Source organism: Sorex araneus, chromosome 3, assembly GCF_027595985.1.
Source record: "Sorex araneus isolate mSorAra2 chromosome 3, mSorAra2.pri, whole genome shotgun sequence".
Lineage (NCBI taxonomy): Eukaryota > Metazoa > Chordata > Mammalia > Eulipotyphla > Soricidae > Sorex > Sorex araneus.
In genome coordinates, this window is record NC_073304.1 from 129,432,664 (window position 1) to 129,455,961 (window position 23,298).

A 23,298-nucleotide genomic window follows, 5' to 3' on the forward strand; every position below is an offset into this window, starting at 1 on the left:
AAATCTGGTGCTAAGGTTGTTCTGAGATGAATATGTGTTTCCCTCTTTGTGTCCCCTTTCACTTTCATAAACTAAAACTCCCACCTCTGAGACAGCTGACGTAGAGCCAAGAACTGAAGGGTGTTTCACTTGGAAAAACTCATGTGTCTGTTCACTACATGAGAATTAAAGATAAGCAATCACAGCTATGGGGTGGGTAGTAAAAATTCCTCCTTCCCAACTCTTGCTTAGGTACAGACCCAGCTAGAGACCCATCTACTACATTCCTTTTTCTTAAGAATGAAATTTGGTAGGATTACAAGTTACCGTGGTGTTTGTCCATCATGTTCACAAGCAACATTTTGTCTTCAAAGCAACTTTCCTCACGAGTTCACTAGATTGTAAACTCTAGTAATCTGAGAGATTTCAAGAGCTAATTTAAGAAGTGAAAAATACCTGAACATTCTGTTCTCCTTTTCATCTCCTCCTTCCTTCCCCCAACCTGGCCGTTCCCTGCTATTACCTGGATCTTTGCATCAGGAAAAACAGAATTAACAATTGTGGTTCTCTTCTGCCCTAGTATTACTAGAACCTTTGCTTCGGGGAAAACGGAAAAGGTGATCTTTCAAGCACTCAAGGAGCTAGGCTTTCCCAGTGGAAAGGTAATCGTTAATTGAATGATGTGTTTCTAACTATTTTGTGTTTCTCTGCTTATATGTAGTAAGGCAGATTTTCAATGTCAAATTAATTTCAGTTAGATTTAGAGAATAAATCATTGATAGTCACTTTTTTTTGTTTACTTTGTTTGGGGCCACATCATCCAGTACTCAGAGCTTATGTCCTGGCTCTGCACTCAGGGATTATTCCCGGTTGGCTTGCGAGACCATATGGGGTGACGGGGCTTGACCCTGGCTAGGCTGTGTGCACTGTGTGATACTACTTTCTGTACTATCTCTCTGACCTGATAGGCATTTTTTTTAATCCCTTATTTCTATTTTCTAGACATGTTAGTCTAAATATTCTCTAGCTCAAGTAATATAATTCAAAATGTTCTTTGTCACCTGGATTAAGAAAAGGAGAAGACAGACTGTTCTTTTGCACAGCTATGAAAAGCTTACTTTTTACAAAAACCTAGCACATTGGGTTCCAGGGTGTCGAGGTAAATAATTAACTAATACATTCAGTTGTTTGTGACAGCTGTCCAGGTGTTTCGAAGCACTTCTCCACAACCAAACCGTTGGTGTTCACTGCCCTTTGGATTTAAAATAATTAGAATTGGGGCTGGAGTGGTAGCCCAGCGGGTAGGGCGTTTGCCTTGCGTGCGGCCGACCTGGGTTCAATCCCCGGCATCCCACATGGTTCCCCAAGCACCGCCAGGAGTGATTCCTGAGTGCAGAGCCAGGAGGAACAACTCATGAGCATCGCCAGGTGTGAAAAAGAAAGTCTACAAAAAAAAATAAATAAAGTAAAATAATTAGAATTAATTAATTTATCAACTGCAAAAAATAGTCTCCAGCCTGTGATTCTGACTGCTTTAACTAGTTCTATTTGAAATAGAAAATTCAGTATGAAAGGAAAAATCTTTAACTTTTTGGGTCATACCCAGAAATGCTTGGGGGTTACTGGCTCTGCACTCAGGAATTACTCCTGGTGGTGCTCAGGCAACAGTATGGGATGTCGGTGATCAAACCTGGGGCAGCCGAAGGTAAGGCAAAGGCCCCACCCACTCTACTATCGCTTTGACCCCTGAATGGAAAAATCTTATATAGTTGTCATGAACTCCTTTTTCTGGTCTCATAAAAAAGTAAAAAAATTAGCAAAAGTAGGCACTGGTTTTGTTTTGTTTTCTTCATCACTTTAGATCAATGTTTCTCTACAAATTTTTTTTTTCTCTTTTGGGTCATACCCAGTGATGCTCAGGGGTTGTTCCTGGCTCTGCACTCAGGAATTACTTCTTGCAGTGCTTGGGGGACCATGTGGGATGCTAGGGATTGAGCCCAGGTCGGCCAACTGCAAGGCAAATGCACCCACTGTACTATCACACCAGCCCCTACATTTTTCTTTTTTAAAAAAATTTAAGTTGCTTTATGAGAAAGTGTCGTGACAATGTTATCCTGTTAGATTTTTAAAACCTTTTTTATCTGATATTTGAATATAGTATGTTGATAGTATCTAGAAATATTTAGTCAGGGTTACATTTTTCACTCCTTAGTTTACTAGTGTAAATTTTTTTTTGCTTTTTTTTTGGGGGGAGTCACACCCGGCATTGTACAGGGGTTACTCCTGGCTCATGCACTCAGGAATCACTCCTAGCGGTTCTCAGGGGACCATATGGGATTCTGGGAATCGAACCTGGGTTGGCTATGTGTGAGGCAAATGCCCTACCCGCTATGCTATCGCTCCAACCCCCTACCAGTGTGAAATCTAAAAAAAAAAGTTTTCTGTCTGATAATAGGCTTCTTCCGACCTTGTTTTTATCCTGCATCCCACCCCCCCTTTCTTTGGCCCCTTAGTATTCTGCCACCCTCGCCATCCCACTCTCCCCTTTTTAATGTACTTTTAACAAATAATTCCCTTTCATTATCCTGGGCACCCACAAGGGGCCTTACCTCTCCTGATTGAAAATCGCTGGCTTAGATAGGCGATTGCCCTCTTTCCTCCAGTCGACGAAGAGTCCAGATTGATATTTAGGCTCTATGGGGTGTTGCCTGAAGTAATCCCAGATGTAGCCTGTGTTTGAACACACAAACCAAGCCTACATACTAACTAGAAATGCTCATAGACATGTGCTTAGTTCTAGCTGGATGGCCCACACACACTTGTCTCTTTGAGCACGAATCAGAGATGGGCGTCCTGGGGTTCCAGAGATGGGGTTCCTGGTTAGCACTCTGCCTCATGACTTTACAGATATTTTTTTTTCCAAAGAGAAAATAAAATGTTTCCTGACTTACAAAACTTCTGCATTCTTTACAGAATGATGAAATTGAACCTGCAGCATTTACTTACGAAAAGTTCTATGAACTGACACAAAAGATTTGTCCTCGGACAGACATAGAAGACCTTTTTAAAAAAATGTAAGTTGCTTTATGAGAAAATGTCATGGCAATGTTATCCTGTTAGATTTTTAAAACATTTTTGTCCTAATATTTGAATACAGTATGTTGATAGTGTCAAGAATTATTTAGTCAGGTTACATTTTCACCCCTTAGTTTACCAGTGTAAAAGTTCATTTTGATTTTTTGAGAAACTTTTACATAAGTTAACTGGAACTTCTCCCAACCCAGCCCCTTGCATCAGCTTTACTAACGCCCTACAATTTTAACCTGCTCTGTTAGGTATTAACTTGTTATGTGAACTAACTAAATTCAATTTTGGAATGTTATTTTGTTATTGAAAAGTTCATTCATTCCAGTTATTTCAAATGGATGACTTACATGTTGTTTTTTAAAGTAACATCTTTTGGGTAAGGCTAAAAGAATTGCAGACAATTTCTGTGAGCTAGTAGGAATGTTTTTCTTTCCTTTGTTACTGCTATTTTGTTTTGTTTCTTTTCCTTTTAGTCTCTTGGCCATTTTAAGAATGCACCATTACGTCAGGGTTAGAAAATGAGTTTAGAATTGTCATCAACAAATGTCAACATGTAAATCGTACCTACTGTAGCATCATATACAAAAACTTACTTTTTCTAATAAATTTCTTTTCAGCAATGGAGACAAAACTGATTATTTAACGGTAGACCAATTAGTGAGCTTTCTAAATGAAGTAAGCTTTTTCATACATTAACTCCATAAAGTTTGTGTGCGGTGGCTTGCCTCTCCAGTGTTCTCATTGCATGCCCACATCCTACGCCCTCATTTGCTTTGCTTCTGACTGCTGATCTTTCCATGACGGCTTTACCAGGTGCAAAAATCAGCTGTTGCCCTTGTATTCATGCACTTCCTACATGTCGGCTTTGCACACTGCTTTTTTTGTTGTTGGTTTCTTGCTGTGATGTCTAGCTCTGGTTCTGTGTGTGTGTGTGAAGTTTTGTATTATATTCATTGACTTTAATGTGTCTATGTTTGTGCAAGATGATATTTAAGGTACTTATTTATTTTCTATTGCTCTCATTGAATAGAAAGAGAATGGATTGAGTTTACCACACTATTGTTGGATTCTCCATTGCTAACTTTTTCTCATACCTTTGCATGGACTGGAAAGCTTTATTTTTGTCTTTTAATGGATTGCATGTAAGAAAAATAGGTAGGTTCAAATAGAATGTTTGCCGAACAAGCACAGCACTGGAGTTCCTGGGTGAAAATCTAGCGCATATTAGGCCAATTGGATTACAGGTTAAATTTTTTATTTTTTATTTTTATAATAAACACACAGAGCTAATTTTAGACTATATTTTACTTGACAGTTAAAACTGCTTGATGTAATGTGCTTAAGCATAAGAGAAAAATTCTTTAGAACACGTAAATGTTGCAACTTTCATTCCAACGACAATGAATTTTTTATTCACACATACATAAAAGTACGTTCTCTTCCGTGAAACCCATTAGACTCTAATGAACCCCAAGAGGAAAATCCACTTTCGTTTTCTAACATAAATAGTAGGAATTGAAATAAGGACACTATATTTTTAAGCCAAAACAACGTATGTTATATCTAATGACACCATGTAAAAAGAAATGGCATCCACACACGAGACCCTGACTCAAGAAAGAGCAACAGGCAGATGGATTGTCAGTCTGCAGAGAGAACCACACCATGGCCAAGGGGCTTCCCATTCTGTCCCGGACAGCGTTCACCAGCCCCCAATTTGTAGGATTGCACATTGAAAGCCCCAATGCAGGAAGAAGTAAGGACTCTGTTTATCAGTACAGAAGCCTCCACTTTTAAGTAATCCATCCAATACATTACAGTACTTATTGGACTTGAAAATATTTTAAGTTTTTCCACTCTACTAATGTTGGGTCATGCAAATATTATGTTCACAATCTTTACCCAGATATTATCCACATTCTTAAGCCACTAGTGCTCAGAACTTAAGTTGACTTGCTTTCTTCCCTTAACCCTTTCCCCTTCTTCTGATTAAAAGGAATATATATCTTGTTTTATTTTCCTCAGCTTCTTCCTACCCTGTGGGTCTTTGATCATCTTAAGTCTTGGTGAGATGGGCAGGGAACTTGCTTCTTATAAAGGGATGCAATTGGCATAAGCATCATATGCCACTTCCTCAAAAAAAGGTCTTTTGTATGCCCAGGGATGGAACTGGCACCAGGTAGTTCTTAAACCTTACAAAGTCTTCAGTATGCTTTTTGCTGTTTAAATATAGAAACGGTTCTGAACTCCTGAGAGTAGGTACTGCCCTTGCCTTGCCTTCTATGGGAAGACCTATCCAGTAATCACCATTTATTTTTTCATATTTTAGGCCTATCCAGTAATCACTCTTAATATTCTTAGAAGTCTAAGCCGTGACGTTTTATTTATTCATTGACTTATTGCCTGGGGGATATCCCAGTGATTGTCAGTCAACAGGGTGGGTGGTTCAGTGCAAGGACTTGGGAATGTGGTGCTGCTCAGTTCCTGCTGTGCTCAGGATGACCTGGACAATCTGGGAAGAACTTGAATGTACAGAGAACCCACCTTAAGTGTGAAGCACAGATCATAACTCAGCGTGTCTATTGAGATCCTTCGGCTGGTACACACGTTTTGGGAGCAGTGAACAAGGGGGATAGTAAGAAGAGGGCAGTACATCTAACACTCCTCGTGAATTGCTAATTAAGTACTAAAGGAATAAGCAAGGAAGTGGTGACACAAACCTCTTTACAGTGACCAAGGCAATAAAGGGCTGATAAACTTTTCTCTCCTTCCATTTTCCTGAAGATACACACTAGTACAAACTGGACATAAATTTTCAAATAAAGCATAAGAGCATTTACATACTGAGTGGTGGTGGGAGGATAAGGCATTCTAAAAATGTTTAATATGATTTTTGCTCATATAGGCCCCCCTCCTACTACCTAGCCAGTTGGTCAATGCATATGTGGTATGTGTCTGTCTGTTGATTTTTGCTTTGTTGATCATTTCTCTAGTGGCCATGCTGACTTGTTTCTAACTCAGTGAGATTTGCAGTTGTCAGTTTTTAATATTCAGGCAATTACTACTTGCAAATAATGACAATAAGGTCTTGTCATTTTGTGTTCATAAGACTCTTTTATTTTTCCTTATCTCCATGCATAATCTGGGGCCTTTATTATAAGGTTGAATTCCAGCTTGTGGACACTCAAGCATTTTGCAATGTTTAGGTCTGAGCTTCTGAAATCACAGACCTTCACCCGACAATGCTGCTACCTTCTTGAGTGAGCTATTTTTGTCTCCTCTCACTAGGGATTTAAAGACACCCAGTGTAATGGGTGATTTGATTTTGGACAGATGAGAGAAACATTAGTAGAACCCCTGACAAACCCTGCCCCCACCACCAGAGGAGGAAGGACAAGCAAAACTCTTGACAAAACTTCTTCAAGAGATGTCCAGGAGCTGGAGAGGTAGTAAAGCTGGTAGAGCATCTGCCTTGCATGTGGCCAACGAGGACTGATCCCCGGCATCCCTTATGGTCCCTGAGCACCTCTGGGAGTGATTCCTGAATGCAGAGCTAGGAACAACCCCTGAGCATAGCCAGGTGTGGCCAAAAAAAAAAAAAAAAAGTTCAAATTTCTGTCTAGGGGTCAGAGAGCTAGAACAGCAGTGACAACACATGTCTTGCATTTCAGCTGACCCAGGTCTGATTCTGGACACTACATAGTCTCATGAGCCTGCACTCTGAACTCAATGATCAGATACTACTGCCTACTCCACTTGCTGGGAAGCGAAGATCTCTAATCCTAAATCAAAAGTTTCACCTTTATTTCCCGCTGTGTAATGAGAACCTAAGTTGATTTTAGTTTTGCTCGCATTCTCTTTTTGACGTCTACAGAGATAATTCAAACTGAGAGGACTGCAGAATTGCATGAAGGACATGAGATGTAAATCAAAATGAGAAAGAGATGGAAAATTCTCAGATGCTTATAATAAAGAATTATAATATCCTTATAATCAAGAATTAGCTTGATTTTCTTGTTCCCGGTAATCTTTTCCCTGACTTGCACATATCGTCATGAGTACTAAAACTGATTTTTAATTTATTTGTATTTTGCACTTGAAAGACTATAAGAAAAAAAAACTGAGATATCTTACCATTTATAGTATCTTTATTTTTTAATACATAGGCAAAAAGAGAACAGAAGGCATTCGGTTTTGTGAGTAAGCTTACCGTTGCAAATTATCCTTTCATCATCTTTCTATCTCATTAGAATATTATTTATATATCTGTCAACATCTGTCCTTCCCAATACTACTTGGATTGATGCCTTTTCTACGTAAGAATAAATACATAATAATGGAGGAATGGTCATTACCGTTGTTCACTTGACCCCATTTCAGTGACCTATTTTCATGACTCTCATTTTCCAAAGCTCTGGATATCAAGTGGCAAGTGCCCCAAGCACATTGCTTCCCCGAATCACAGTGCAAAATTCGTAGTCCCGCAGATTGGTTACCAAATTTGCCCCACTCTTCTTTTGTCCACTTCTGTCAAACTTTTTGCTCTGAAGTTACCTTGAAATACAGAACTTTCATTTTGTTTTCTTGCTTTTGTAGTACCCCAGGCACACTGTGCTTCCTTTTAAAATGTGAAAATTTTAGGGAAAGTGCAAGATGATGTCATCTGATAGAGTAGATTGAACGCAACTGCAATTTCACATTGTTGGCTCTTGATGTGATTTCCTGCAAATGTGTGGGGTAAGGAATTATGGTACATGTATCTTAGGACTTAGGTTTCCCAGCTATTGCTTCTGTTGATTGAGGTAGGTGTAGTAGTGAGTATTAGACCCCTGGGCGAAGTCTTAATATGATGTCATTGGAAGGACATATCAAATCTGTAGCATTCTTCTATCCTTGCAGGTCTTAGATAATTTAAATGATATGCAAAACATATTAAAATGCATACCTTTACATTTTGGAGCAATGCTTCTTAAACTGGAACACATCAAAATCTCCTGGAAGGCTTGTTAAAGCACAGATTCATGGGTTCTACTCCAGAAAATCAGATCTGGTAGGTCTGGGGTGGGGCCTGAGAATCTGCACTTCTAACAAGCCCTCAGGTGAGTGATGTCACTGCTGCCATTGACAGAACATGCCTCAAAGTAACCCAGGTTAGACCACCCTCATACATGTATATAAATGAAAACACCTGACAATGTCTGGATTCCCTCTGCTTTTGTTCCTAACTTCCCACTAACTCTGCTTTCTCTCACTTTCTGATTCATATGGATTTGCCCCATCATCTTCATGAGTCCAGAGAACTGTATGTATATATACTGAGTATATATATATATACTGCATATATCTCTAAATCAAAAGACTTAATTTTAATAAGAAGAGAAGAGTGGCCAGCCATGAACTGCAGTGGGTCTAAAAAAGGATCTTTTTATCCACCATTATCTTCTTCCATGATATTCGTTACAGAGACGGGAGAAGGAATGTGCCTGGATTTTCTGTTTGTTTGTTTGTTGTGTGTGTTTTAAAAAAATGCATTTGCACCAGAGAGCAGTGCCTGCCATCTCCTTGAATAGAGGGCTCTTTAGTTGCATGGCAGCCATCAATTTCTTAAATGAGATGTAGCATGCTTTCACTTGCCTGGCCTTCCATGGTCCACCTCACAATTCTCTACCTCTGTGTAGCCCACAACTTTGTTACTTATGGTCTGAAGGACTAGTACTAACTGCTCTACTACGTGCATGGATGTGAGCTGTTGTGAGCTGTAATTTCTTAGATTACAACAGAAGCATGCTTCATTGGGACACATTGACAAAAAGATATTAATTCCTTAAAAGTTAAAACGGTCTTGTGGGGAGGGGGAGAGAGGACTGGAAGAGACTAACCCACAAATGCTTCAAGAAATTACTTTAAGTGGTCTGTTGGCCAAAGACATCCATTCTGTGCAGCCCACCTTTGAAATGATCATTTAAAAGCAAATGGGGAAGGGAAATCCATATGAACCTTTAACAGTTGTCTCTTAAATACTTTTGCATTGGTGTTTATAAGATCTGTGCATATATTTGGGTAAAGAGTCATTTTCAAGATCCTAACTATTGACCAGGTTTTGCTCACCTTATCACCCACTGTTCCGTTAATTATCTCCCACTATTCTGTGTAGTTGATGACTGACCAAGGACAGTGTTTGATCTTCTACTCCACAATGAACAGTAAGGAAGTTTAGCAGCCCAATACCTCCAGGTACACACACACACACACACACACACACACACACACACACACACACACACGCTAAGTTAATAAACTGGACTTGATTCATAATTGCTGTGAGGTTAGGAAAGGAACTGCAGGAGCAGCACTGGTCCTTGTGCTTCCTATAGCCCCAGGAGCACACAGGTGCTTTTGATATCATCAACCTCATAAGTGCCGTGATCATTCCTACCTACTGCCTTGAGAACTTCAATATTGCAGACCAAGTTAGATTTCACAGAGAAAAAGACTTTCCAAACTACTGATATTAAAATTTAGACTTTCATATTGTTCTTAAGTGGTCAATGACCGGGTGCTGATTACTTTCCATCATTATTTTCGCTGGTTCATTCTGATAAGTATTTACACAAGAAAATGAAGTCTGCAGACCAATATTTTAATATTTTATTGCTCTAGAGTGGGCCTAAGGATAATGAACAGCAATTGCCTACCTAGTATTTGAAATTTTTAGTTGTTACTGTTTTTGTTTTGGCATTTATATGAACGAATAATAAATATTATTTTATCTATATTGGGGACTTTAGGGGTTACTTTTGTATTTTTTTTTTTTTTGCTTTTTTCTCTTTAGGTCACATCCAGCTATGCTCAGGGGTTACTCCTGGCTCTGCACTCAGGAATTACTCCTGGCGGTGCTCAGGGGACCATATGGGATGCCGGCAATCGGACCTGGGTTGGCCGCGTGCAAGGCAAACACCCTACCCGCTGTGCTATTGCTCCGACCCCACTTTTGTATTTCCTTTTAAAAAATATTTTGACCCCTCTTGGACTCTGATGCTAAATCCTCTTCCCAGTGCTGTGGGAACCAGAAGACAATACAGATAACATACACCTCATGTTAAGTAGCCTTCAACTTTTACAGGGGAAAAAAGTGTTTTTTTTTATTTTAATTCACTTATCATTGAGAGAAACCAACAAAATACTCCAGGATTTGGATTTTTTTTTTATTTGAAGACTATTAGGAAGAAAGAAAGGAAGACAGTGAAATTCTATATTTGTAACTATAAATATGATACTCTAGACAGATTTTGCTTTAGAAATTATATGTTTGATTAATGTGTAGTGTCCCAAGGGCAGGGAATGTCGACCTAAATGGAATTCTTTTCTCATCTTAGCATCAACGAGATCCTCGACTGAATGAAATTTTATTCCCATTTTATGATGTTAAAAGGGCAATGCAGATTATTGAAATGTATGAGCCTGATGAAGATTTGAAGAAAAAAGGTAATGAAAGTAGAAAATATAAAAAGAAGTGATTATTTGAGTTATTTTTGGTTAATGGTTTCCTTAAATGCTGTCGACCTCCATAAAGCCAAAAATGGACTATTTTTTTGTTCCTTGTCTAGATATAAATTTTACCTCTCATCAGAATTTCCCACGCCACCTAAATCTCATGCTAAATTGTTTTATTAGTGCACAATAGTGATATTGACCTCATGTACTTTCATATTTGATATTTCATATTCACAATGCTTAAAATGCCAAATATAGTCCTGTAATCTTTGAAAAGAATTGTCTTCCCTCTAAAAATCTGCCACTTCCTTTTCCCCATTCATTTAGCCTAGCCAAATAAATTTAATACAGGATTTGTTGAGCCTTCTCTCTCGTCATTTGACCTCTGGTTGGGAAGATAAATATAACTGATATAAAATTAAATACAAATAAATTGTAGTAAATTATGGGGCATTCTGAACCTTTGCCACTTGAAGTGAATCTTTGGAAGTTCTGCATGGTCTGTTTCGATATTTGATAAAGGAAAGACCTGGAGAGGAAATGTAAGCAGGTCCCATAGCAGTGGAAAAACACCTAATATAATGGGACAGGAGTGTGGACAGGTATCTGAGCTCCTGGCCTCAGACTTTATTGGACAGTGAAAACAGATCTAGGTTCAAGTTCCATTTGTTTCATTTACTCAAGCCTGTTCTGAACTTAGTGTAGAATAAGTGTTCTTTTTCTTTTTACCTCATGCCAGGGAATTGGACTGAAAGGTTTATACATTCACTGAAAAACTAGATTCTATTTATGTCTGTGTGTAGCCCACCACATCACATAACCTCACCGTGGATATTTTCCCAAGCCACGAGTTTTCTCTTATCATTGCCATACGTTTATAATTTCTGCTAGGACCTCAAATACCTGTTCCACCAAGTGTGCTTTATGAATGAATTCTATCAGTGTTTTGAGTATTAAAATATTGTGATTTAAATCAGAGGAGGAGAGAAGTAATATAAAATATAGCACTTTGTAGTGCTGCAAGGCACTTTGATTTCTTTTCTACCATGTCATTGTATGACCATGAGCAAGGAACCATATTTCTCGGTCCCAGTTTCTTTGCTCATGAGATGATCAGGTTCATGTAGTCAGTTAGCTATTTTTCTGTCTCCTATCTTAACTTCTGAAAGTTTATAAAAGGCTGGCGGAGCACCAAGCATTGTGCTAAATTCTGAGATTTCAGGAGCAAAACAGCTGTAATCTATTGAAAGAAAAAGACAGACTCACCAATTCTTACGCAGTGTGATAAATGTTCTTATAAACATTCAATTTCATTTCTAAAGTCCTTCTCAACTCTAAAAGTCTATGAAATGACTACCAACGTCTTTTTTACAAGTAATTATTTTATTTATTTCTTTATTTTTTTGAAGCCCACCTCCCAGTGCTCAAGATTTACAAGAACTTACAAGATCTCTGTGCTCAGAGATCACTCCTGGTTATCTTTAGGGGCCATATGTGGTACCAGGGATGGAATGCTATTTGGCCACGTGCAGGGCAAGCATCTTACCCATTCTACTATCTCTTTGACCCAAATGAAACATTCCTAAATCTGTCACCTTTTTTTGTTGCTTTTTGGGTCACACCTTGTGATGCACAGGGGTTACTCCTGGCTCTGTACTCAGGAATTACTCCCAGCGGTGCTTGGGGCACCATATGGGATGCTGGGAATCGAACCCGGGTTGGCCGCATGCAAAGCAATGCCCTACCCGCTGTTCCAATGCTCCAGCCCCAAGTCTATCACTCTCTAAGTATGCTTGAGGCTCAAATGCAAAAGGCATTTTTTTTCAAATCTTATCGTGGGAGCATAGGTTGATACAATCAACAACCTTGATGAATGGAAGGTGGAAACTGTGCCCACCTTCGAGCCATCCTTCCACTTCTAGTGATACTTCTTGGAGAATCTCTGTAATTCCCAGCTCTGAATACCAGAGATGAAAACTCATTCCTTAGATTTCTCTTGCAACTTTGCTTTTTTTTTCAGGTGAGCTCATCCAGGCCAATGATGTTCAGTTTCTTTTACTCACCTCTGACTTTCAGGTTAAACATTCTGCTTTCTTTGAGCTATTGTTTAGGCATAGAACATTTGTTTGGATGTTGAATGGACATTCTCGGTGTGTCCATAACAGAACATATACTTCCGTTCTCCTTGGCTCCAGGAAAGGGTACTATTTTAAACCCAGCTTTACACACCAAAACTGATGAACTCAACTTCAACTCACCCTCTTCACTTGCAAACTTTTCAAGATTGCTCCTGAAAATAAATCACATTTCTCCATCGCCACCCTTCCCAGACTCTCCAAGTCCTCTTCACGTTCTCAGGAGAATTCCCATTCCACTGCAAATACTAGTGTCAATCTTGACGCCACATTTCTTTTTTTACACCTGAATTGCATATGCCAGAGTAAATACCTAGGGATGTTAGTTCACTCTTCAGAACCATCAAAAGACTTCTCAGCACACTTAGAACAAAGTCTTAATTACTCAGAGAAGTTTAACATACAATTGATGTAGCCTTTGACCCTGTCAGCTACTATCTCCCGTCCTGCTTTCCTGCATCAAGGCCTTTTTTTTTTTGGTTTGTGCTGGTATGTCTGCCTGAGATGGGGTATGTCACTTGCTCCTGATGCAGGAATGGGACCTATCTCGATAGGCTCTGACTGAACATGATGAACAGGATTCTGCTAATTCCTTAGCACTTTCATTCCCCATTGCTGTTTTCTTCTCCTACTTTTACTATACTTTATAAGTATTTGTCATTCTTTCAACTATTATCTGTATTTTCAAAAAGGTAGGGCTTGTCAGTTGGTTCAGTGACTACATCTTTCTTTCTTTTTTTTTTTGTCACACCTGGAGATGTACAGGGGTTATTCCTGGCTCTGCTCAGGAATTACCCCTGGTGGTGCTCAGGGAACCATATGGGATGCTGGGAATTGAACCCAGGTCAGCCACATGCAAGGCAAACGCCCTACCCGCTGTGCTATTGCTCCAGCCCCCTACTGCATCTTTCTTAAAGCAACTTGCTCTAAGAATAAATGTGCCTAGGCAGCAGATATATGCATTTTTATTGAAGTGATGGAAAACAAATTATCAAATGCTTCTTTTCCAGCAGGTTCCTACTTTGGTGTGGGGGAGGGGACTCCAAACAATAATAGTGAGTTTTTTGTTGAAATATTGAATGAAGCGGCTATTTTTTTAAAAAGTCTCAGTTTTATTGAGGTACGTTTATAAAATTATAAAGTATGCACTGATGATTTTGTACATATATAATAAAAGAACTTCTCCCATAAAAAAAAAAAGAAGTGATTTTAATTATAGTTAGAAATGATCTGGGCTGGAGCAATAGCACAGCGGGTAGGGCGTTTGCCTTGCATGTGGCCAACCCGGGTTCGATTCCCAGCATCCCTATGGTCCCCTGAGCACCGCCAGGGGTAATTCCTGAGTGCAGAGCCAGGAGTAACCCCTGTGCATCGCCGGGTGTGATCCAAAAAGCAAAAAAAAAAAAAAAAAAAAGAAATGATTTAGGTATCTACCAAGAGAATAATGAATACTAAATTGTGATATATTCATGTATGGATAAACTATTATATTTCCTACACACTATCTACCATACATGTTGCTACACATTATTTATTAAAAAATAAATGAACATGACAAATTAATTGAATAAATTCCAAGAATATATAGAGGAAATATAGCAATTTGCAAGTACAAATAATTGAATAACTAAGATATCAGGGTTTTTTTAATATTCAGAACCACACATTTGCATGCGTGCTTTTGTAGTAGAGTTATAAAACTACTTTGGGGAACATACATGAAAATTCAGGTAATAATTGTCAGCATGGGAGCTAAAAGATAGAATAGAATGGATTTGAAGATGGGATACCAAGGACACTATAATGACATCTGTAATTTTGTGTTCCTTAAAAAATGTCTTGTGTAAAATTCATCAAAACTTTGATATTGGATCAGTGACAGTTTATTATGCTGTCTTCTATGCTTTTTAAGGCTTGAAATTAGTTCAGGACCTATAAATGCTTAAATAAAAACACAAGCTGAGGTTATCATCGGTTGCTATTGTAGGCGAAATTGCAGAAATATTTATTGCTTTTACTTCATTTACCACACAGGCCCTGCCCCATGTCCCAAAGCTGTGGTTGAAATGAACAGTGGTCCCTGCAGCCATGCTTCAGCAAACATTGCATAGACTTCTCAACCATCTCACACTCAGCGTTTGATACAAAACAAAACAATGTCAAGTTGTTTAAATCCTGAGAGACTGTCAATCCCACTTCCCATCCCGTGACACAGTAATGAATGCCCTTTATTTATATGCTTTCCATTTTGTGTGTGGGTTTTTTTTTTTTTTTTTGGCTTTTTGGGTCACACCCAGCACTGCACAAGAATTATTCCTGGCTCTGCACTCAGGAATTACTCCTGGCTCAGGGGACCATATGAGACGCTGGGAATCAAACCCAGGTCTGCCAGGGCAAACGCCCTACCCACTGTGCTATCTCTCCAGCCCCTATATGGTTTCCATTTTTAAGCTTACCCTTTTACATATATTCTCATTTGCCCCTCGCCCCCCCCTGCCAGTCCTGGACATGGGTTGTTCCCACCATTTCCTACCCTTCCCCATTAGACAAAAGACCCAAGTACGTAAGGAATGAGTGACAGAATCAGGAAGACACAGATCTCCTTGGTCCCTGGTCACAGTTGCTCAAAATTCAGAGTGCTTCTGAATTCTGGGAGTGGCCATCTTCTGCCATCATGGATAAAAATGCAAGATATCACCTATTTGTGAAATGCATTAAGTTATTTAGAATGCACAACTCCAGTATTTAATTCAAGATGTTTTTTGTAAATGAACACAGAAGGTGACTTTTATTGGCATATATTAAAGTTGCCTCAACTTCCATGAAAAAAATAGGATCTGTATATGTAAGTCTACTAAGATGTTCTTTTCTTTCCTAGGACTTATATCAAGTGATGGGTTTTGCCGATACCTGATGTCAGATGAAAATGCCCCGGTCTTCCTAGATCGTTTAGAGCTATACCAGGAGATGGACCATCCTCTGGCTCATTACTTCATCAGTTCTTCGCATAATACCTATCTCACCGGCCGGCAGTTCGGAGGGAAGTCTTCAGTAGAAATGTACAGACAGGTTCTCTTGGCTGGCTGCAGGTCAGAAATTCAACCCAGATCTCTGTCTAATTTTTTTTCCTTATGAGCCCCTTCAGTTTAATGTTCTTTTCTTTTAAAAAGCATAAGTCATATTTATAGTGGAAAGGACATCTGCCCTTCTGTTTAGTGGAATAGGATAGCCATTTTACCTTGAGAAAAGAAAAACATATATATTTCATAAAGGTTTGGAATCTTACTGTGCATCAAAAGATATATTTTGCTGTAAATTTAAAATATGTCCTGCACAATGCAAAATGGTGAGTTTCCAAATCACCATAGACACTTGCAAATTGAACTTTATCTAATGCTAAAAATTCTAAAATTTTGTCCTCTGAGACTCAAAAAGATTATTTTAAAATTTTTTTCTATTTAAAAAAATTTATTATTAAAATTTTTATTTGTTTTTGAATCATACTCAGTGATGCACAGGGGTTGTTCCTGGATCTGCACTCAGAAATTACTCCTGGCAGTGCTCGAGGGACCATATGAGATGCTGGGAATCGAACCCGGGTGGCTGTATGCAAGGCAAACGCCCTACCCGCTGTGCTATAGCTCTAGCCCCTTCAGAAAGATTATTGAAAACAGTTTTCCTTTTTCAGAAACTGGTAAATCCTTGAAGGTTCAAATGTAACAAAAATGTAGAAAATGAAAATTGAGTAATACAGTTTTGTTCTTAGTTTTATATATATATATATATATATGGTATTTATATACTTTAGAAGAAATTAACTCACTGCTTCTGTCTCTGAATAATTGAATCATAAAAAGCTAAAATAATGAGTCTCAATGTCTGGAGGTACTGTGAAATACTAAAATTAACAACATCCTACCTAATAAAGTTAAAAAAGAAATGTTATGATCACCTAAAATATAACCCAGATACAAACCTGTCATTGTCCCTGATTGTCATTTATTGCAGCTTTGTCCAACTAGTATTTGTTCAACTTATTTTGATTTTTTTTTTAATACACACTGTTGGCTGTAAGGATTCAATGTTATGATTTTCCTGTGTTTGTAGATGTGTTGAACTTGACTGTTGGGATGGAAAAGGTGAAGACCAAGAACCAATAATAACTCATGGGAAAGCAATGTGTACAGATATTCTTTTTAAAGTAAGTTTTAAAATTACACAACCACAGCCTTTTCAAACTATTGTGAAAGTTCAGATTATTTTCTCAAGCATTTTACCTTATAGTCCTTCCTTCCAGTTTTGAGAAAGAAAAAAGAAACATTTTCTCCTTTTAAAATCTCCTTTATTCTACTTTCCCTGCTTTCAAATGGTGATGGTACTTATAATGAAGTTTCTCTGGCAAAGTCCCTCAGCTATGTTTACTTAAAAGCAGTCTTTTATTTTCTTATCTACTAATTTGCTGTCTTTGCAATTTTCCCAAAAGACTTCCTTTGTGGCATAAAAATAAATTGAACACAGAAATTAAAATAGATTATAAATAATGTCTATAAGTGTTAGAAGATAAGAAGATAAATCTTAGAATTTATAAATTCTTGTCAAGAGGTTCCACCAACTGTCTAACTTTCCACAAATTGGGCAAAGAACCATCTAGAATTCCGTGCAAAAAGGGACACATGATAATACACCCAATTCATTAAAAACCAACAGAGTAATCCATTATTGCCTGCACAAACCAGAATGTTCTCCCAGCCCTGTAGAGGGAAGCTACAGTTTTACAAAGAGGCATTTCAGTAATGACCTTTTGGTAATTCCTGTGTCCTACTTAAAGACTGATTTCTTGGGCACCTTCTTCAATGGACTTCAATGATATTCTGTCCAAAGTGGGGGAAAAAAACAAAGTTCTGGGGCCAGAGCCATGGAACAATGGGTAAGGCGTTTGACTTGCACAAGTCAAACCGAGTCTATCCCTGGAACCCCATACAGTCTCCCGAGCCCGCCAGAAGTGATTCTTAGCTGCAGAGCCAGGAGTCAGACCTGAGCACAGCCAAGTGTGACTCCCAAATAAGTAAGTAAATAAAGTTCTGTGGTTGCCAGATAGGTCAGGTACATTGGTCAGTATGTAATATTATCTCCTTTAGATACTGCAACGTCTGAGCCAATGGTTCTTGATTTACCTCTATGTGAAAAGTCACTAAGTAAAACATTTAAAATCTCAGATGCTGGGGCCGGGAGTTAGTTCTGGGGGTAGAACACATTCCTAGCATGTACAAGGCACTGAATTTGATTCCCAGCACCACATGCTCATCTTCAGCCCCTAACACTACCAGGTGAGAGCCTGGGAACTCTCAAGTATCTCTGGGTCCAAGCACCAACTTCTTCTCAGGTCTACACTGCCTGTTGAACATTGCCAACCTGGCTGAACGTTGCAAGGTCCTATTAAAAAATAAGGTGGGGTTCTATTAAAACATAACAAGACACCCAGATGCTTCCTAAGCTTATAACATGGCATGCATATCACTTCCTTCAGCCAGGATTTTGGGGAGTTCTGAGGCGGTGTGTTTTGAGCAACAAATAAATCAAAATTATGGGTTTTTTTTTTTTTGAGAAGTACTGAGAATACATTTGAGTGGGAAGCCAAGAGTTTGCAGTTAGCCAAGTGTCAGAAAGAGCTGTTGTCCTCTTGAATTAAGGAGCCAAAAAAGGAGACTTAGCTCAAAAGAAGGCTCTTCTCTCTTAGATGGAAGTGATCAAAGGAAACCTCCAGCAGACAGACGCAAGATTTCCTTAAGGAGTAATCCTGGTCTGCTCACATGGGCAATCAATGTCACAGTCATTTTTAACTGGGAAGAAACTTAAAAGCAAGAATAGCTAAGTAATCATCTGAACCAAGTTATTAGCATTTCAAATTGGCTTCCTTAGATCTCTCAGGCAAATTTTTTTCTGAAGAACTGAATCGCAAGACTTACACTGTGGTTAATTATAAGCCAGTAAGAATTTAGGGGATTTTAGTAAATATGATGCTCTGCTTATAAAAGCATTGATCTGAAACTATGCTTTTTAAAACAGGGTCACTGGTCTCTTAAGGTTTCTCCTGTTTTATAGCAATATTAGGAGATGGCCATGCTCGGCTCATCCAAACATTATTCATGGCTGGAGAGATAGTCCAGAAGATAAGACCTTACTTGCCTTGTATTCAGCTTTCTAAACTTGGCACCCTCAATGGTCCCCTAAGCACTTCTGAGACTCCTCTCTGAGTGCCAAGCCAGGTGTAAGCAAAGAGCATTGCTGAGTAGGACCCAAATAACAAGTACAAAAAGCAAAAAGTTATTTTAAAAGCTTGGCGAGATAGTTCAGGTGCTCAGGCACTCACTTTGCACGTAGCTGACCTCAGTTTGATCCCTGGCACCAAATCTGGTCCACAGAGTATGATTAGGAGTAATCCCTGAGCACAGAGTCAGGAATAATCCCTGAGAACTGCCAGGTGTGCCCACCTCTCTCCCAAGTTACCTTAGGTATCTAAGTTCTCTGTTCAGAGACAGGATCACAGACTGTTTCCCTGTGTTATCTCAGGGGAGGCATTTGACTGAGGAGAACTTCCTTTCTGCTGACTTCTTTACACCAACTTAGCACAAAATAACAGGAAAGAGTAAATGCCCCTATCATCTCTTAGAAGTTTGCATTGCAGTAATGAAATATCGTGCAAGACTGATTCTGATTCCCAAGCACAGAAGAAAATCTGTGAAAACTTCCAAGCCTTTAGGATATTTCCAACATTTCTCCTTAAACAGAGGAATAGGAGACTGGTCTGTTAAAAAAAAAAAAAGTCCAGGGAACCAGAAGCAGCTCCAGGGCTGGAATGCAGGATCAACATGCACAAGGTCCTGAGTTTGATCCCCAACATATTGACCCAAGCGCTGCACGGTATAGCCTCAGTGTCCCCCAGGACCAGCAGGCCAAAGAAGCATAAAATACTATTCTCTAGGATCATACATTTGGAGAAGTAACAGATAGCTCTGAAAAAAAATTGTCCTTAGGCAGTCATTAACTCTCCCTGGGTTTAACCACTAGAGTCTAACCTGTAGAGTGTAAAAGTAAATAGGTTTTCCAGGTCTGAATTGTCTGCATTGATTGTCTGAAAAGCACAAATTAATAGGCTCTGAATGGCTTCAAGTGCCTTGAACAAATTTTTTCTCTTTTGCTCTTCTGTCTCATTAACACTCTTTGTCTTTAAGGATGTCATTCAAGCCATCAAGGAAACTGCATTTGTCACATCTGAGTATCCTGTCATTCTCTCCTTTGAAAATCACTGCAGGTATAATGATTCTTTCCATTGCCACGTTCCTAAGCATTGTTTCTTAATCCCCAGCACCCCCACCCACCCCAACTGCTATGTTCTATCTTTTTAATAGCAAATTGGAATTGTTTATTTTGTGAAGTGGTGAGGACATCATGCTATGGGAAAAAAGTTGTCCTTTTTTTTTGTCCTGTAAATAAAAAGGACTACCTCCAGAATGACACAAAGCTGTCTTAATATATTTTATAGATGCTTCCTTTAAACCTGTTGCTTTTAACTTTTTGATACCTAACTTTTTGGTGCCTCTGTGTCGTGTGCCTGGACTTGTGGTGAGTAAACACTACAGCAGCCAGTTCTCAATCTTTTCATGCCTTGGGACTATCCCCATCTGTGCTCAAACCAAAAGCTAAGAGACCACAGCATCTTGCTCCAGTCTCATTCAATTAGAAGAGAAGGCAGTACATTTGAAATCAGGCCTCATGAACTTGCCATTTTTAACTCGATGTACTGGCTCTTAAATTTGGGGACAGTGTCCATTTCTTTTTAAACTATACCAGTTAAAGATTATGATATGTGTCTCTCACATTCATAGCAAGAGGGCAAGCATGTGTTTTGCAGAGTGGGAAATTTTAATTGCTTAGGGACGGTATTTTTTCTTAATTCTTGGGTGGTTAATAAATGTTCAAATTTACAAATGCCAGTTCTTTCTCTCCAGCAAATATCAACAGTACAAGATGTCCAAATATTGCGAAGATCTATTTGGGGATCTCCTGTTGAAACAGGCACTTGAATCGCATCCAGTATGTATTTTTAGCAAACCATATTTCTGACATGAATGGACTTGTTTTGAAATTCATTTTTAAAGGTTCAAGTAGTTCTGGAGCACTGATGCTAAAGATCTTATTTATTTAACTGTGTTGGTAGAGAGAGCTTTCATTGTGCTTCAGAGGGATGTGTAGAAGGATATAAAATAAACACTTCATCCTCTTTAATTTACAAGATCTTACCGTCCTTAAGTTCCCTGAGATCCCTGACCTAAAATTTCCATTTAGCACCCACTGCCCTGGACCTCAGATTGCGTTTTCTGAAGGTTCTTGGAGGGCGGGGGCAGTCAGATGCGCACACAGGCTGCAGTACCCACAGAGCCTAAGCCTGTTGCTCTGAGAAGTCCCTTGGGTTGAAGTCACAGGAACCTGAAGTTCAAACTCCCAACTTTTAAAATAAACACTTGGGCAATGTTTTCTATATACTTTTTTCAAGCTACCACTTTAAGTCTGTTATTTTCTGCATATAGTAACAAATTTTAACCTGTGGGTTACAAACTTTGTGGATTCTGTGGATTTATAATAATGCCCACAAGTTTTAAAAAATATGATCATTCCTAAAAGTTCATCCGTTTTGTAAGGATTCTTACCGCCAGGATGAACGTTTGCTGTCTCAAGGTGTTAGCAAGGCAGCTTAAAGGGATTAAAGTATAAAGCACTCTGTCACTGTATCACTGTCATTGTATCACTGTCATCCCGTTGCTCATCAATTTGCTCGAGCGGGCACCAGTAACATATCCATTTTGAGACGTGTAGCACTCTACAGTAAGCAAATATTTTGCCTGCTGTTGACTAGTAGCTGCTGATGAGCCCACACATGGAGCAGGACGTCCAGCAGAGTGGCCGGACTGCGTGACAGAAGATGCTTTGTGCTACCTGGGCACATTCTGAAGGCATTTCAGTGAGTTTCCTTGAAACTCTGTGCATCTCTGGAGATTGAGCATGACAGGAGACAGGGATATTTCTTTTTTCTGTTTTTCCCCCTCTGCTTCACCTCTTGAAGTGCTGTTGCTACTTCCCATCTCCTCTGAGCATTCCTTACGTCCCGGCCTGGCCGTCTGTAGCATCTGGGATGCGCCCAATGGGCATGAGCCCTGATAACTGGACCTTCCTGTGCCCACACACCAAAGGGTGGCCCAGAGTACCAGAGAATGGTCCCTGTCAGACCCCCCTCACTGCTTGCTTCATCCACATGTCCGCCCTGGTTCCCAGAGCTCCCTGTGCTCCAGATGGCCCGAGCTCACACTCCTGATGAGAGGAATGTCCCCTTTCTCACTTCCCAACTCCGGTGGGAGTTTCATGGGATGCCTCCCAAGCAAAGTACTAGTGCACTCATCTTCATCTCAGAGACAATGTCTCGGAGAGGCAAATGGGAGTAACAGGGGCAGGCGCCTTGGACACACCAGAGGTGTTGAGATGTGGTATATGTATATGTCTACACCAGAGAACCAACAGTACTGTGATCATGAGGCCAAAACCACAATAACTCAACTTTAAAATATGCCTGTTAAGGAGGCAGATTGAGGGCTGGGAGGGAACCTGGATACGTTGGTGGTGGGATTGATGTTAGAACATTATATGCCCAAAACTCTGTCATGGACATATTTGTAAATAACGGTGCCTATTAAGTAAAATTAAAAGTTTATTTAAAAAGACATACCAGAGGGGGGTGGAGCGATAGCACAGTGGGCAGGGTGTTTGCCTTGCACCCGGCTGATCCAGGTTCAATTCCCAGCATTCCATATGGTCCCCTGAGCACCGCTAGGAGTAACCCCTGTGCATCACTGGGTGTGACCCAAAAAGAAAAAAAAAAGACATACCAGACAACTGGTAAACATCACTAATAGTTAAAATTTTCAGTAAAAAAGTAAAATTAAAGATTTTTAAAATTTTTAAATTGTTTTGAACACGATTCGGTCTTCCCTGGGAAATTATGGACATGTGGTGAAAATCTCTGAATGTAAACTTAAAAAAGAGTAGAAATGTCTGAAAAATATTTCTAATATTTTAATATCAATCTCGCTTTTTAATATTCAAGTGTGAAAGAAAGAAAGAGAGAGAGAAAGAAAGAAAGAAAGAAAGAAAGAAAGAAAGAAAGAAAGAAAGAAAGAAAGAAAGAAAGAAAGAAAGAAAGAAAGGAAGAAAGAAAGAAAGAAAGAGAAAGAAGAAGAGAGGGAGGGAAGGAGGGAGGAAGGAAGGAAGGAAGGAAGGAAGGAAGGAAGGAAGGAAGGAAGGAAGGAAGGAAGGAAGGAAGGAAGGAAGGAAGGAAGGAAGGAAGGAAGGAAGGAAGGCCCAAACTATATAAGACCAATTTGTACACTTATTTATTGATTTTTACCTTTGTTGATTTTGATATTGGTTGGATTCAGTTGCTCAGTTCTTGATTCTCTGCATGCTTTGAAAAGTGCTAGACACATACAGGACAGGTGCTATGGAGATGTGGGGGAAACAGATCAGGAATCAGGAGTCCTCCCAACTGAAGAGT

The 23,298-nt window shown here is 39.3% G+C and overlaps 1 protein-coding gene across 11 annotated transcripts in view; it reads left to right on the top strand.

Moving 5' to 3' along the window:
* Positions 1-23,298, top strand: part of PLCB4 (phospholipase C beta 4) — a 455,945-nt gene that overhangs the window by 344,911 nt on the left and 87,736 nt on the right. For all 11 annotated transcript variants that reach the window (XM_055131101.1, XM_055131100.1, XM_055131094.1 and 8 more), the window contains 8 exons: positions 560-641; positions 2,953-3,053; positions 3,684-3,741; positions 10,443-10,551; positions 15,574-15,784; positions 16,803-16,896; positions 19,928-20,007; positions 20,705-20,789. In XM_055131101.1, the coding sequence (XP_054987076.1) occupies positions 560-641; positions 2,953-3,053; positions 3,684-3,741; positions 10,443-10,551; positions 15,574-15,784; positions 16,803-16,896; positions 19,928-20,007; positions 20,705-20,789 (820 nt within the window). The remainder of the gene's footprint in view (positions 1-559; positions 642-2,952; positions 3,054-3,683; positions 3,742-10,442; positions 10,552-15,573; positions 15,785-16,802; positions 16,897-19,927; positions 20,008-20,704; positions 20,790-23,298) is intronic.